Source organism: Oncorhynchus gorbuscha, linkage group LG24, assembly GCF_021184085.1.
Source record: "Oncorhynchus gorbuscha isolate QuinsamMale2020 ecotype Even-year linkage group LG24, OgorEven_v1.0, whole genome shotgun sequence".
NCBI classification, from domain to species: Eukaryota; Metazoa; Chordata; class Actinopteri; order Salmoniformes; family Salmonidae; genus Oncorhynchus; species Oncorhynchus gorbuscha.
The window spans coordinates 41511182-41527464 of NC_060196.1; the positions used below are offsets into that span (position 1 = coordinate 41511182).

The 16283-nt window shown below is 44.6% G+C and overlaps 1 protein-coding gene across 5 annotated transcripts in view; it reads right to left on the reverse strand.

Annotated features, from left to right (window-relative positions):
• LOC124012891 (ATP-binding cassette sub-family F member 1-like) overlaps positions 1-16283 on the reverse strand; it is a 31629-nt gene that overhangs the window by 3895 nt on the left and 11451 nt on the right. For 4 of the 5 annotated variants that reach the window (XM_046326927.1, XM_046326925.1, XM_046326924.1 and 1 more), the window contains 9 exons: positions 8169-8225; positions 7774-7866; positions 6909-6977; positions 5131-5205; positions 4928-5023; positions 4190-4312; positions 1532-1718; positions 611-750; positions 223-371 (listed from right to left, as the gene is read on the reverse strand). In XM_046326927.1, the coding sequence (XP_046182883.1) occupies positions 223-371; positions 611-750; positions 1532-1718; positions 4190-4312; positions 4928-5023; positions 5131-5205; positions 6909-6977; positions 7774-7866; positions 8169-8225 (989 nt within the window). The remainder of the gene's footprint in view (positions 1-222; positions 372-610; positions 751-1531; positions 1719-4189; positions 4313-4927; positions 5024-5130; positions 5206-6908; positions 6978-7773; positions 7867-8168; positions 8226-16283) is intronic. The other variant, XM_046326928.1, reaches the window with a different exon arrangement.

The following is a 16283-nucleotide window of genomic DNA, read 5'->3' on the forward strand; positions in this document are numbered from 1 at the left end:
CAAGTGTGTTGTTAAGGATATTTGGTGGTTAGGTTATTAGCTGGTCAACGGTAGGTTACATGAAAAGCACAATACTATTAAGATAACCGTGTGTTAGTGTGGGTTTTCAATGAATTTATTTGAATCATGAAACTCATCTGCATTTCCTGTAAATTCTCAGCAACAAAAGAGTGATCGAATTTAGATCCTACACCTGCACTTGGAATTCAGAAAAAACTGCACCTGGCTAGTGAGACTCTCATCCTCCAGCCTCCAGAGAACTTCTTAGTAGCTCTGTTCTGCATCTCTGGGGTGAAGGACAGACCAGCCAAGATACGACGGGCTTTAGCCTCCGCTGCTGCTGCCCCGATGATCCTCAACTCCTCATAGACCTGGTTGAGACAGACACACAATATGTACACATGCAGTGGTTAAGTCGATTGACAGATATTACATTACTATCTGAATGCAGGCTAAGAGACCATGACTCTCTTTTTCCAGTTACCACAGTCTGAATGAAAACCTGACCCCAGCCCTGTATTCAATAGACTATCATAGCAATTAGGAAGTGGATATTTTGCCTGGCAGATCTAATAGTGTTTTAGGGTTTAATTTTGATGTTTCCCCATACCTTATCCAGTCTCTCAGCCACACTGTCTTCTCCTTTCTCCAGGAGAGCCTGCAACTGTCTCTCCTCCTCTAGGAGCTTCAGACGCCTGGTGTCTGCCTTCAACACAGCCTGGACCGCTGGGGTGTCATCCGCCATCACCTCTATGAAGATATGGACAGCACGACAGGGTGTTAAAGGGAGAAAACATAGTGTGGGTGAAGTGAGAGGGGTAGAGAGAAAGGAAGGGAGAAAACATAGTGCGGGTGGAGTGAGAGGGGTAGAGAGAAAGGAAGGGAGAAAACATAGTGTGGGTGAAGTGAGAGGGGTAGAGAGAAAGGAAGGGAGAAAACATAGTGCGGGTGAAGTGAGAGGGGTAGAGAGAAAGGAAGGGAGAAAACATAGTGCGGGTGGAGTGAGAGGGGTAGAGAGAAAGGAAGGGAGAAAACATAGTGCGGGTGAAGTGAGAGGGGTAGAGAGAAAACATAGTGCGGGTGGAGTGAGAGGGGTAGAGAGAAAACATAGTGCGGGTGGAGTGAGAGGGGTAGAGAGAAAGGAAGGGAGAAAACATAGTGCGGGTGAAGTGAGAGGGGTAGAGAGAAAACATAGTGCGGGTGAAGTGAGAGGGGTAGAGAGAAAACATAGTGCGGGTGGAGTGAGAGGGGTAGAGAGAAAGGAAGGGAGAAAACATAGTGCGGGTGAAGTGAGAGGGGTAGAGAGAAAACATAGTGCGGGTGGAGTGAGAGGGGTAGAGAGAAAGGAAGGGAGAAAACATAGTGCGGGTGAAGTGAGAGGGGTAGAGAGAAAGGAAGGGAGAAAACATAGTGCGGGTGGAGTGAGAGGGGTAGAGCGAAAGGAAGGGAGAAGAGGGGTGAGAGACAGGATAAGGGAAGGAGACAGAGAGAAAGGTATCATGGTATCATCTTCAGAGGACAGGTGACATACCTTGCTCACAGAGCAGCACATCAATGTTCGGAGGGATACTGAGAACTCTGTTGGCGATATGTTTCAGAAGCGTGGTCTTCCCCTTCCCGTTAGGACCAACCAGACCGTAGCGTCTTCCTGCCACCACCAGGAGATCTGCATTGACAAACAGCTCCTTCCCGTGAGCTGATATACTGAACCTTTCCAGCTAGAGGAAACAAAGAGCAGCACATTAAAACACTGAAACCACCATAGGTGAACTCTGATACTCCAAACTTTAGGGCTTCCCACTTGACATTCAGTAAGGAACGGTTGAAGGGATTAACCACCTCATACTCACACTGTGTGCTTACAAAGAAACATTTAATACATAAAGTGCAATGTTTCAGTAACATAGACATTCATCAGCCATTTGATGAATCCCAACAACCATCCTCGTCCGTTCAACCATTCTTCTTGTGTGTGATAAGATGTTAAACTACATGACCAAAAGTATGTGGACACCTGCTCGTCAAACATCTTACTCCAAAATCATGGGCATGTTAGGGAAGTGCTCCCGCTGTGGGAACATCAATCAGTGGAAATCAGTGGAAATTTCAAGTGCGCCACGTATAGTTTTTGATAAAACTCAAACTTTCATTAAAATTGACATACAATATACTGAATTAAAGCTACACTCGTTGTGAATCTATCCACCAAGTCAGATTTGTAAAATGCTTTTCGGCGAAAGCATGAGAAGCTATTATCTGATACCATGCACCCTCAAAATACTGCAACGTCACCTAACACGACAGATTTTGCGTTAGCCGTCGCAAACCAAAACGCTGAAATAAAATATAAAACATTCATTACCTTTGACGAGCTTCTTTCTTGGCACTCCTAGATGTCCCATAAACATCATTTAGGGTCTTTTTTCACAAAACACTTCGAAATACTGTTCTAATGCAACTTTAGGTATTAGTACACGTTAATAAGCGATAAAATTCATCAGGAGGAGATGTAATTTCTTTTGCTGTCCGTGTATAAAACATGTCCTGAGAGAGCTCGATCAAAACATCCGGTCAGAGACCGGAGGGAAGGAGTTCCCTTGAACCGGTTAGACCAAGAATCAATTGCGAATCAAATGACAAGACTCTAGACAACGTGTGGAAGCTGTAGGCAGTGTAACCTCGGCCCTATTTAATTCGGTTCACTTTGAACAAATCCTTGAAATCGCGGAAGGATATATTTTTCCATTTTCAGTAAACAGATTTCCCTGCACTTTTCGATGAAACGCACGTTCTGTTAAAGCCACAGCTGTGATTTAAACAGTTTTAGAAACGTCTGAGTGTTTTCTATCCACACATACTAATCATATGCATATACTATATTCCTGGCATGAATAGCAGGGCACTGAAATGTTGCGCGATTTTTAACAAAAAGCTGCGAAAAGCTGCCTGAATTCTCTACTTCCTTAACAGGTCCCCTCCTTGCTGCTATAACAGCCTCCACTCTTCCAAGAAAGCTTTCCACTAGATGTTGGACCATTGCTGCAGGGACTTACATCCATTCAGCCACAAGAGCATTACCGAGGTCAGGCACTGATGTTGGGTGATTAGGCCTGGCTCCCAAAGGTGTTCGATGGAGTTGAGCTCAGGACTCTGCGCAGTCCAGTCCTTCCACATCGATCGACAAACTATTTCTGTATGGACCTCGCTTGTGCACAGGGGCATTGTCATGCGGAAACAGGAAGTTCCCCAAATTGTTGCCACAAAGTTAAAAGCACAGAATCGTTCAGAATGTCATTGTATGCTGTAGCATTAAGATTTCCCATCACTGGAACTAAGGGGCCTAGCCTGAACCATGAAAAATAGCCCCAGACCATTATGCCACCTCCACCAAACTTTACAGTTGGCACTATGCATTGGGGCAGGTAGCTTTCTCCAAATCCAGCTTACACTGTTGGACTGCCAGATGATGAAGCGTGATTCATCTCTCCCGACAACGCATTTCCACTGCTCCAGAGTCCAATGGCGGCGAGCTTTACACCACTCCAGCCAACACTTGTCATTGCGCATGGCGATATTTGGCTTGTGTGCAGCTGTTCGGCCATGGAAATCCATTTCATGAAGCTCGCAAGGCACAGTTCTTGTGCTGACGTTGGTGCCAGATGATTTTTACGCACTGCGTCCTTCAGCACCTGGTGGTCCCTTTCTGTGAGCTTGTGTGGACTACCACTTCGCGGCTGAGCCATTGTTGGGGCTAAACGTTTCCAATTCACAATAACAGCACTTACAGTTGACCATGACAGCTCAAGCAGGGCAGACATTTGACGAACTAACTTGTTGGAAAGGTGGCATCCTATGAGGGTGCCACGTAGAAATTCACTGAACTCTTCAGTACGGGCCATTCTACTGCCAATGTTTGTTTATGGAGATTGCATGGATATGTGCTCGATTTTATACACCTGTCAGCAACGGGTGTGGTTGAAATAGCCGAATCCACTAATTTGAAAGGGGTGTCTACATACTTTTGTTTGTGCCTGTGTAATATAATATAAGAGAAAGATAGAGAGATGTGTCGATTGAGTTGATTTTTAGTCCTATTGAATTTTTCTTCAGTAAAATAAGTAGGTTCTATGTAGTTCTCTCAATTCTCCAGAATAAAGAAACACTAGAAAAGTTGAGAGGGTCAGGTCACCTTGATATCTGATGCGTTCTCCAGCATGGCCTGCCTGGAAGACAACTCAGCCTGGGACACGGAGAAGTCTCCCTCAATGGCGTTGGCAGCACGCACACTGGCTACCTGCTTCTCATACTCAATCTAGAAACAAAGGCACAGACACACACTTCCAATTCATAAAATGCTTCTGTCTCTGGTTTGGCCCAAAGGCTCTCAAAAAGGTCAGTATTTGTAGAGTATATACAGTACCAGTCAAAAGTTTGGACACACCTACTCATTTGAAGGTTTGTCTTTATTTAGACTATTTTCTACATTGTAGAATAGTAGTGAAGACATCAAAACTATCAAATAACACATATGGAATCATGTAGTAACCAAAAAAGTATTAAACGAATATAAGATATATATATATATATTTCTGTATACCACCCCTATCTTGTCACAACACGACTGATTGGCTCAAACGCATTAAGGAAAGAAATTCCTTAATGGCACACCTGTTCATTTCAATTTATTCCAGGTGACTACCTCATGAAGCTGGTTGAGAGAATGCCACGTGTGTGCAAAAGATGGCTACTTTGAAGAATCTAAAATAGATTTTGATTGGTTTAACACTTTTTTGGTTACTACATGATTCCATGTGTGTCATTTCATAGTTTAGATGTCTTCACTATTATTCTACAATGTATAAAATAGTAAAAAAAAGAAAAACCCTGGAATGAGTAGGTGTTCTAAAACTTTGATTGGTACTGTTACCATTTTCTTTTTCTTCTTCTTCTCCTTCTTGCTCATGTTGGCAAAGGGGTCGTCACCTTTCTCCTGCTCCTGCTCTGCTATCACGTCTTCAGCACACTGACAGGAGAGGGATGCAGACAGAGGGAGAGTCAGTGATTTAGGTGTTCTAGGTGGCTCTACATGCCATGTATGACCTTTCCATACAGCAGACGATAAACACACACCTTCATTGTGTCATCTTCATCGTCTTCAGCCTCTTCATCTTCGCTGCGCGGAGGGCGAGCAGGTTTGTTCATCCTCTGAATGGACAAGTAACACAGCATTATGGTAATACAGAAACTACGCTGCAAGTGATAAAGTGCTACTGTGACCCATATACCGTGGTCATGCATTATATTGGCCTAGATAGTTTACAGGTGTGGATATTCAGACTCAGTCACACAGTGCAGTGCATTCAGAAAATATTCACATCCCTTGGCTTTTTCAAAATGTTGTGTAACATCCTGAATTTAAAATAGATTAAGTTGGGTTGGTCACTGGCCTACACATAATACCAATGTCAAATTAATAAAAGAAATGTAAAGTTGAAATGTCATGAGTATTTAACCCCTTTTGTTACGGCAAGCCTAAATAAGTTCAGGAGTAAAAGTTTGCTTAACAAGTCACATGATAAGTTGCATGGACTGTGTGCAACAATAGTGTTTAATATGATTTTTTAATGACTACTTCATCTCTGTACCCCACACATACAATTATCTTTTAGGTCCCTCAGTCGAGCAGTGAATTTCAAACACAGATTCAACCACAATGACCAGGGAGGTTTTCCAATTCCTCGCAAAAGGCACCTATTGGTAGATGGGTAAATAAAAAATAAAAAAGCAGACATTGAATATCCCATTGAGCATGGTGAAGATATTAATTACGCGTTGGATGATGCATCAAAACTCCCAGTCATTAGAAAGATACAGGCTTCCTTCCTAACCAAATTGCCAGAGAGGAAGGAAACCACTCAGGGATTTCACCAAGAGGCCAATGGTGACTTTAAAACAGTTACAGAGTTTAATGGCTGTGATAGGAGAAAACTGAGGGTGGATCAACAACATTGTAGTTACTCCACAATACTAACCTAATTGACAGAGTGAAAAGAAGGAAGCCTGTACAGAATAAAAAAATATTCCAAAACATGCATCCTGCAACAAGGCACTAAAGTAATACTGCAGAAAATGTGGCAAAGCATTCACTTTTTATCCTGAATACAAAGTGTTATGTTTGGGCAAATCCAATACATTACTGAGTATCTCTCCATATTTTCAAGCATACTGGTGGCTGCATCATGTTATGGGTATGCTTTTAATCATCAAGAACTGGGGAGTTTTTCAGGATAGAAAAATAAATGGAATGGAGCCAAGTACAGCTAAAATCCTAGAGGAAAACCTGGTTCAGTCTGCTTTCCACCAGACACTGGGAGACAAATTCACATTTCGGAGTTGCTTACCAAGTTAGTTTCAACTTAAATCTACTTGAAAATCTATGGCAAGACCTGAAAATGGTTGTCTATCATTGATCAAGACCCAACTTGACAGAGCTTGAAGAATAATGGTCAAATTGTTGCAAAATCCAGGTGTGGAACGCTCTTGGAGACGTACCCAGAAAGACTCACAGCAGTAATCACTGCAAAAGGTGCTTGAACAAACTATTGACTCAGGGGTGTGAATAATTATTTAAGTGAGATATCTATATTTCATTTTCAATAAATTAGTTAAAATGTCTAAAAACATGTTTCACCTTGCCATTAAAGGGTAGTGTGTGTAGATGTGTGAGATGAAACATAAATTCACACCATAATAAGAAAACATGGAATAAGTCAAGGGGTATGAATAATTTATGTAGACACTGTATGTTGCTAACCCATTACATTTCCTATAGAATGCCATCCCTACATTCCAGAAGGAAAACTGTTTACACAAAGTCTGTGTCGTTAGCACTAAAGCGCTTCACTCACCTTGGGCTGTTCCTTCTTGCCTTTCTTTGGCTGAGGCTTCTCGTCCTCCGCTTCATCCTCCTCAGTTGCCTACAATAAAAAAATGTAAATAATAATACAGTTGAAGTCAGAAATTTACATACACCGTAGCCAAATACATTTCAACTCAGTTATTCACAATCCCTGACATTTAATCCTCGTAAAAATTCCCTGTCTTAGGTCAGTTAGGATCACCACATTATTAAGAATGTGAAATATCAGAATAACAGAGAATTATTTATTTCAGCTTTCATTTCTTTCATCACATTCCCAGTGGGTCAGATGTTTACATACACTCAATTAGTATGTGGGTGCATTGCCTTAAAATTGTGCAACTTGGGTCAAATGTTGGGGGTAGCCTTCCACAAGCTTCCCACAATAAGTTGGGTGAATTTTGGCCCATTCCTCTTGACAGGGCTAGAGTAACTGAGTCAGGTTTGTAGGCCAAGCTACATGTCACCAAGCTTTAACTTCCTGACTGATGTCTTGAGATGTAGCTTTAATATATTTTTCAGTTTTTGATTTGTTAAAAAAGTTTGAAATATCCAATAAATGTCGTTCCACTTCATGATTGTGTCCCACTTGTTGTTGATTCTTCACAAAAAAAATACAGTTTTATATCTTTATGTTTGAAGCCTGAAATGTGGCAAAAGGTCGCAAAGTTCAAGGGGGCCGAATACTTTCGCAAGGCACTGTATATATAATAAAAAAGTGAGTCTCTAATTTAGTTCAACATAAAGTGCTAGGATATACTCTGAACTCCCTAGATACTCCAGCAGATCTGAAATGACTAGATAGGCTAAGCAATAGTGAAAATTCCCCAAAGCCTATCAAAAGTCTGTCTGACCTTGGGTGCTGGTTTAGCCTCTGGCTTCATGTTCTTTTTCACAGCTGTCTTTTCATCCCCGTCTTTCTTTTCTTCCTCATCATCGGAGGGAGCCTGGTTTTATGTAGGGAAAAAGAGAGTGAGGCTCCATGTCTGGGAACAAGTGAGATCAGACAGTTTTATTGTGTTGAGTATTTCAGTGGGTTAGATCTGCAGATATGAGGTCTATGAGAAAGAGAAGTCGTTAAATAAAGTGTTTTGAAATAAAAAGGGAATAGATTGAGAGGGGAATGTGTTAGTGAACAATTTAAAATGTGCTGCTTTCTGTTATCAACCCTGTTGGATGGGGGAGGGGATGTTGGGGGGGGGGGGGGGGGGAGTGTGCAGTAGGAGAATAAATCCATTCCATCACCCACCTTGGCTTTCGGTTTTGGCTTATCTTTTTTCTTGCCCTTATGCACCTTCTCAACCTCCTGTGTTAAAGTATTAAAGACGCAAAGACAAACACACAGATACACCAGTTCCTTAATATTAGAGATGCCCTTACACCAAAGCACAAAGTCGTTATGAAGAAAAATGACATGCTTGATTCAAAATCATTAGATTCCAAGCACCTTGCAAGCCCCAACACTTCTGGCCAATGCTAATTTGTCCAACACATGTAGATTTACATTTACATTTACATTTAAGTCATTTAGCAGACGCTCTTATCCAGAGCGACTTACAAATTGGTGCATTCACCTTATGACATCCAGTGGAACAGCCACTTTACAATAGTGCATCTACATATTTTAAGGGGGGGTGAGAAGGTTAGGTATTCCTTAAAGAGGTGGGGTTTCAGGTGTCTCCGGAAGGTGGTGATTGACTCCGCTGTCCTGGCGTCGTGAGGGAGTTTGTTCCACCATTGGGGAGCCAGAGCAGCGAACAGTTTTGACTGGGCTGAGCGGGAACTGTACAGCAGGCCAGAGGTGGATGAACGCAGTGCCCTTATTTGGGTGTAGGGCCTGATCAGTACTGAACATTATGCAAGCACCATGGTCTTGTAGCGGACCTTCAACTGGAAGCCAGTGGAGAAGCACGTGAGAGAACTTGGGAAGGTTGAACAAGGCTGCGGCGTTCTGGATGAGTTGAAGGGGTTTAATGGCACAGGCAGGGAGCCCAGCCAAATGAGTTGCAGTAATCCAGACGGGAGATGACAAGTGCCTGGATTAGGACCTGCGCCGCTTCCTGTGTGAAATCTGCGGATGTTGTAGAGCATGAACCTACAGGAACGGGCCACCGCCTTGATGTTAGTTGAGAACGACAGGGTGTTGTCCAGGATCACGCCAAGGTTCTTAGCGCTCTGGGAGGAGGACACAATGGAGTTGTCAACCGTGATGGCGAGATCATGGAACGGGCAGTCCTTCCCCGGGAGGAAGAGCAGCTCCGTCTTGCCAAGTTCAGCTTGAGATGGTGATCCGTCATCCACACTGATATGTCTGCCAGACATGCAGAGATGCGATTCGCCACCTGGTCATCAGAAGGGGGAAAGGAGAAGATTAATTGTGTGTCGTCTGCATAGCAATGATAGGAGAGACCATGTGAGGTTATGACAGAGCCAAGTGACTTGGTGTATAGCGAGAATAGGAGAGGGCCTAGAACAGAGCCCTGGGGACACCAGTGGTAGCGCATGGTGAGGAGACAGATTCTCGCCACGCCACCTGGTAGGAGCGACCTGTCAGGTAGGACGCAATCCAAGCGTGGGCCACGCCGGAGATGCCCAACTCGGAGATAAAGGCAGCCGATAGGTCTAGAAGGATGAGAGCAGAGGAGAGAGAGTTAGCTTTAGCGGTGCGGAGCGCCTCCGTGATACAGAGAAGAGCAGTCTCAGTTGAATGACTAGTCTTGAAACCTGACTGATTTGGATCAAGAAGGTCATTCTGAGAGAGATAGCGGGAGAGCTGACCAAGGACGGCACGTTCAAGAGTTTTGGAGAGAAAAGAAAGAAGGGATACTGGTCTGTAGTTGTTGACATCGGAGTGGATCGAGGGATCGAGTGTAGATGAAATGCAATGAAAGGAAATGATGTAGGAATAGGGCTGTTATGGTGACCGTATTACCGCAACACCGGCAGTCAGGACCACAGTCAAATTCCACGTGACCGTTTAGGCACCGTAACTAGGCTTCTCCAAAACTGCGCTCTGATGCTGCGAATGGTCATTAGTAGGCTACTGAACTTCCTAACTGCCAGTCGCTAATGGCCTTGCACTGATGTATTGCCCCTCTAATCACACTGACATAAACGCAAATGAGATTTCTGAGATTTCCATCCCAAACTACAACATTTCCAATCAAGATAGAACTGCCAAAGGGGGGGGGAGTTGCAATCTACTGCAGAGATTGACATAACTTTGCAGGCCAACTTCCCAGGTCTATGCCCAAACAGTTCGAGCTTCTAATTTTAAAAATGAACCTCTCCAGAAATAAATCTCTCACTGTTGCCGCCTGTTATAGGCCCCCCTCAGCTCCCAGTTGTACCCTGGACCCCATATATGAATTGATTGCCACCCCCCCATCGATCTTCAGAGTTCGTTCTGTTAGGTGGCCTAAACTGGGATATGCTTAACACCCCGGCAGTCCTACAATCTAAGCTAGATGCCCTCAATCTCACACAAATTATCAATGAACAACACCAAATCCGTAAACATGGGCACCCTCATAGATATTATCCTGACCAACTTGCCCTCCAAATACACCTCAGCTGTTTTCAATCAGGATCTCAGCGATCACTGCCTGCATTCACTATGGGTCTGAGGTCAAACGACCACCCCTCATCACTGTCAAACACTCCCTAAAATACTTCTGCGAACAGGCCTTTCTAATCGACCTGGCCCGGGTGTCCTGGAAGGATATTGACCTCATTCCGTCAGTCGAGGATGCCTGGTCGTTCTTTAAATTGTATTTCCTCAACATCTTAAATAAGCATGCCCCTTTAAAAAAAATGTAGATCTAAGAACAGATATAGTCCTCGGTTCACTCCAGACCTGACTGCCCTTGACCAGCACAAAAATATCCTGTGGCGGACTGCACTAGCATCGAATAGTCCCCACGATATGCAACTTTTCAGGGAAGTCAGGAACCAATATACACAGTCAGAAAAGAATGCAAAGGCTAGCTTTTTCAAACAGAAATTTGCATCCTGCAGCTCTAACTCCAAAAGGTTATGGGTACACTGTAAAGTCCATGGAGAATAAGAGCACCTCCTCCCAACTGCCCACTGCATTGAGGCTAGGTAAAACTGTCATCACCGATAAATCCACGATAATCGAGAATTTCAACAAGCATTTCTCTACCGCTGGCCACGCTTTTCTCCTGGCTACCCCAACCCCGGCCAACAGCTCTGCACCCCCTGCAGCTACTTTCCCAAGCCTCCCCAGCTTCTCCTTCACCCAAATCCAGATAGCAGATGTTCTTAAAGAGCTGCAAAACCTGGATCCCTACAAATGAACTGGGCTAGACAACCTGGACCCTCTCTTTCTAGAATTATCCACTGCCATTGTTGCAACCACTATTACCAGTCTGTTCAAAATCTCATTTGTATCGTCCGAGATCCCTAAAGATTGGAAAGCTGCCCCGGTCATCCCCCTCTTCAAAGGGGGTGACACTCTAGACCCAAACTGTTATAGACCTATATCCATCCTGCCCTGCCTTTCTAAAATCTTCGAAAGCCAAGTTAATAAACAGATCACTGATCATTTCAAATCCCACCGTACCTTCTCCGCTGTGCAATCAGGTTTCCGAGTTGATCATGGGTGCACCTCAGCCACGCTCAAGGTACTAAACGATATCATAACCGCCATTGATAAAAGACAGTACTGCGCAGCCGTCTTCATAGACCTGGCCAAGGCTTTTGACTCTGTCAATCACCATATTCTTATCAGCAGACTCAACAGCCTTGGTTTCTCTAATGACTGCCTCGCCTGGTTCACCAACTACTTCTCTGATAGAGTTCAGTGTGTCAAATCGGAGGGCCTGTTGTCCGGACCTCTGCCAGTCTATGGGGGTACCACAGGGTTCAATTCTCGGGCCGACTCTTCCCTGTATACATCAATGATGTCGCTCTTGCTGCGGGTGATTCCCAGATCCACCTTTACGCAGACGACACCATTCTGTATTACATCTGGCCATACACCACTCCTTCCGTGGCCTCCAACTGCTCTTAACCTGTTACTCCTACCCCCTACTTTTTCAAACATTCTGTTAAAAATCGTGCAACATTTCAGCACCCTGCTACTCATGCCAGGAATATAGTATATGCATATGATTAGTAATGTGTGGATAGAAAACACTCAGATGTTTATAAAACTGGTTAAATCACGGCTGTGACTATAACAGAATGTGCGTTTCATCGAAAAGTGCAGGAAAATCTGATCACTGAAAATGGGAAAATATATCCATGCTCCACTTCAACCAATTGTTAAATGTGAACCACATTAAATGGGGCCGAGGTTGCAATACCTACAGCTTCCACACGATGTCAACAGTCTTGTCATTTGCCTACTATTTGTTTCTTGGTCAAACAGAAACAAGGCAGCGCAGTTCTTCCGGTCTCCGACCGGATATTTTGGTTGAGATTTACCCGGACATTATTTCCAGACGTACAGCTATAGAATATACATCGCCTCGTGATTAATTTGATCGCTTATTAACGTTTACTAATACCTAAAGTTGCATTACAAAACTATTTCGAAGTGTTTTGTGAAAGTTTATCGTCGACTTTTTTAATTAAAAAAATGACGTTACGTTATAAAACGCAATTTTTTTTGTTGATCACACAGTCTTCATAGATCGATATCTGGGCTATATATGGACCGATTTAATCGGAAAAAAAGACCCAATAGTGTTTATGGGACATCTAGGAGTGCCAACAAAGAAGATGGTCAAAGGTAATGAATGTTTTATATTTTATTTGTGCGTTTTGTGTAGCGCCGACTATGCTAATTATTTTGTTTACGTCCCCTGCGGGTCTTTTGGGGTGTTACATGCTATCAGATAATAGCTTCTCATGCTTTCGCCGAAAAGCATTTTAAAAATCTGACTTGTTGCCTGGATTCACAACGAGTGTAGCTTTAATTCAATACCCTGCATGTGTATTTTAATGAACGTTTGAGTTTTAACGAGTGCTATTAGCATTTAGCATAGCGCATTTGCATTTCCAGATGTCTAGATGGGACGCCTGCGTGTCGGGTAGGAGCAAGAGGTTAAATGCTAGTAAAACTAAATGCATGCTTTTCAACATTTCGCTGCCCGCACCCGCCCGCCCGACTAGCATCACTACTCTGGACAGATGGGACTTAGAATATGTGGACAACTACACATACCTAGGTGTCTGACTAGACTGTAAACTCTCCTTCCAGACACATATTAAACATCTCCAATCCAAAATAAAATTGTCTTCCTATTTCGCAACAAATCCTCCTTTACTCATGCCTCCAAACATACCCTCGTAAAACGGACTATCCTACTGATCCTTGACTTCGGCGATGTCATTTACAAAATAGCCTCCAACACTACTCAGCAAACTGGATTCAGTCTATCACAGTGCCATCCGTTTAGTCACCAAAGCCCCATATACCACTGCGACCTGTATGCTCTCGTCGGCTGGCCCTCGCTACCTATTCGTCTCCAGACCCACTGGCTCCAGGTCATCTATAAGTCTATACTAGGTAAAGCTCCGCCTTAGCTCACTGGTCACAATAACAACACCCAGCATGTGCTCCAGCAGGTATATCTTACTGGTCATCCCCAAAGCCAACACCTACTTTGGCCGCCTTTCCTTCCAGTTCTCTGCTGCCAGTGACTGGAATGAATTGCAAAAATCACTGAAGCTGGAGATTTCCCTCTCTAACTTTAAACATCAGCTACAGTGGGGCAAAAAAGTATTTAGCCAGCCACAAATTGTGCAAGTTCTCCCACTTAAAAATACGAGAGAGGCCTGTAATTTATCATCATAGGTACACTTCAACTATGACAGAGAAAATGAGAAAAAAAGTCCAGAAAATCACACTGTAGGATTTTTAATGAATTTATTTGCAAATTATTGTGGAAATCTTGCTTGTTTGTAGGTGACCACATACTTACGCTATCCAGGGCGGTGCAGCCAACGGGTTTCTCCACGCATCGCGCCGACAGAAACAAACATCTATCTGGTAAGAAGAGTGGAGGGGGCGTATGCCTCATGACTAACGGGACATGGTGTGATGAAGGAAACATACAGGAACTCAAATCCTTCTGTTCACCTGATTTAGAATTCCTCACAATCAAATGTAGACCGCATTATCTTCCAAGAGAATTCTCTTCGATTATAATCACAGCCGTATATATCCCCCCCCAAGCAGACACATCGATGGCTCTGAACGAACTTTATTTAACTCTTTGCAAACTGGAAAACATTTATCCGGAGGCTGCATTCATTGTAGCTGGGGATTTTAACAAAGCCAATCTGAAAACAAGACTCCCTAAATTTTATCGGCATATCGATTGCGCAACCAGGGGTGGTAAAACCTTGGATCATTGTTACTCTAACTTCCGCGACGCATATAAGGCCCTGCCCCGCCCCCTTTCGGAAAAGCTGACCACGACTCCATTTTGCTGATCCCTGCCTACAGACAGAAATTAAAACAAGAGGCTCCCACGCTGAGGTCTGTCCAACGCTGGTCAGACCAAGCTGACTCTACACTCCAAGACTGCTTCCATCACGTGGACTGGGACATGTTTCGTATTGCGTCAGATGGGAATATTGACGAATACGCTGATTCGGTGTGCGAGTTCATTAGAACGTGCGTCGAAGATGTCGTTCCCATAGCAACGATAAAAACATTCCCTAACCAGAAACCGTGGATTGATGGCAGCATTCGCGTGAAACTGAAAGCGCGAACCACTGCTTTTAATCAGGGCAAGGTGTCTGGCAACATGACTGAATACAAACAGTGCAGCTATTCCCTCCGTAAGGCTATCAAACAAGCTAAGCGTCAGTACAGAGACAAAGTGGAATCTCAATTCAATGGCTCAGACACAAGAGGCATGTGGCAGGGTCTACAGTCAATCACGGACTACAAGATGAAATCCAGCCCAGTCACGGACCAGGATGTCTTGCTCCCAGGCAGACTAAATAACTTTTTTGCCCGCTTTGAGGACAATACAGTGCCACTGACACGGCCTGCAACGGAAACATGCAGTCTCTCCTTCACTGCAGCCGAGGTGAGTAAGACATTTAAACGTGTTAACCCTCGCAAGGCTGCAGGCCCAGACGGCATCCCCAGCCGCGCCGTCCGAGCATGCGCAGACCAGCTGGCCGGTGTGTTTACGGACATATTCAATCAATCCCTATACCAGTCTGCTTTTCCCACATGCTTCAAGAGGGCCACCATTGTTCCTGTTCCCAAGAAAGCTAAGGTAACTGAGCTAAACGACTACCGCCCCGTAGCACTCACTTCCGTCATCATGAAGTGCTTTGAGAGACTAGTCAAGGACCATATCACCTCCACCCTACCTGACACCCTAGACCCACTCCAATTTGCTTACCGCCCAAATAGGTCCACAGACGATGCAATCTCAACCACACTGCACACTGCCCTAACCCACCTGGACAAGAGGAATACCTATGTGAGAATGCTGTTCATCGACTACAGCTCGGCATTCAACACCATAGTACCCTCCAAGCTCGTCATCAAGCTCGAGACCCTGGGTCTCGACCCCGCCCTGTGCAACTGGGTACTGGACTTCCTGACGGGCCGCCCCCAGGTGGTGAGGGTAGGCAACAACATCTCCTCCCCTGCTGATCCTCAACACGGGGGCCCCACAAGGGTGCGTTCTGAGCCCTCTCCTGTACTCCCTGTTCACCCACGACTGCGTGGCCACGCACGCCTCCAACTCAATCATCAAGTTTGCGGACGACACAACAGTGGTAGGCTTGATTACCAACAACGACGAGACGGCCTACAGGGAGGAGGTGAGGGCCCTTGGAGTGTGGTGTCAGGAAAATAACCTCACACTCAACGTCAACAAAACTAAGGAGATGATTGTGGACTTCAGGAAACAGCAGAGGGAACACCCCCTATCCACATCGATGGAACAGTAGTGGAGAGGGTAGCTAGTTTTAAGTTCCTCGGCATACACATCACAGACAAACTGAATTGGTCCACTCACACTGACAGCGTCGTGAAGAAGGCGCAGCAGCGCCTATTCAACCTCAGGAGGCTGAAGAAATTCGGCTTGTCACCAAAAGCACTCACAAACTTCTACAGATGCACAATCGAGAGCATCCTGGCGGGCTGTATCACCGCCTGGTACGGCAACTGCTCCGCCCTCAACCGTAAGGCTCTCCAGAGGGTAGTGAGGACTGCACAACGCATCACCGGGGGCAAACTACCTGCCCTCCAGGACACCTACACCACCCGTTGTTACAGGAAGGCCATAAAGATCATCAAGGACATCAACCACCGAACCACTGCCTGTTCACCCCGCTATCATCCAGAAGGCGAGGTCAGTAC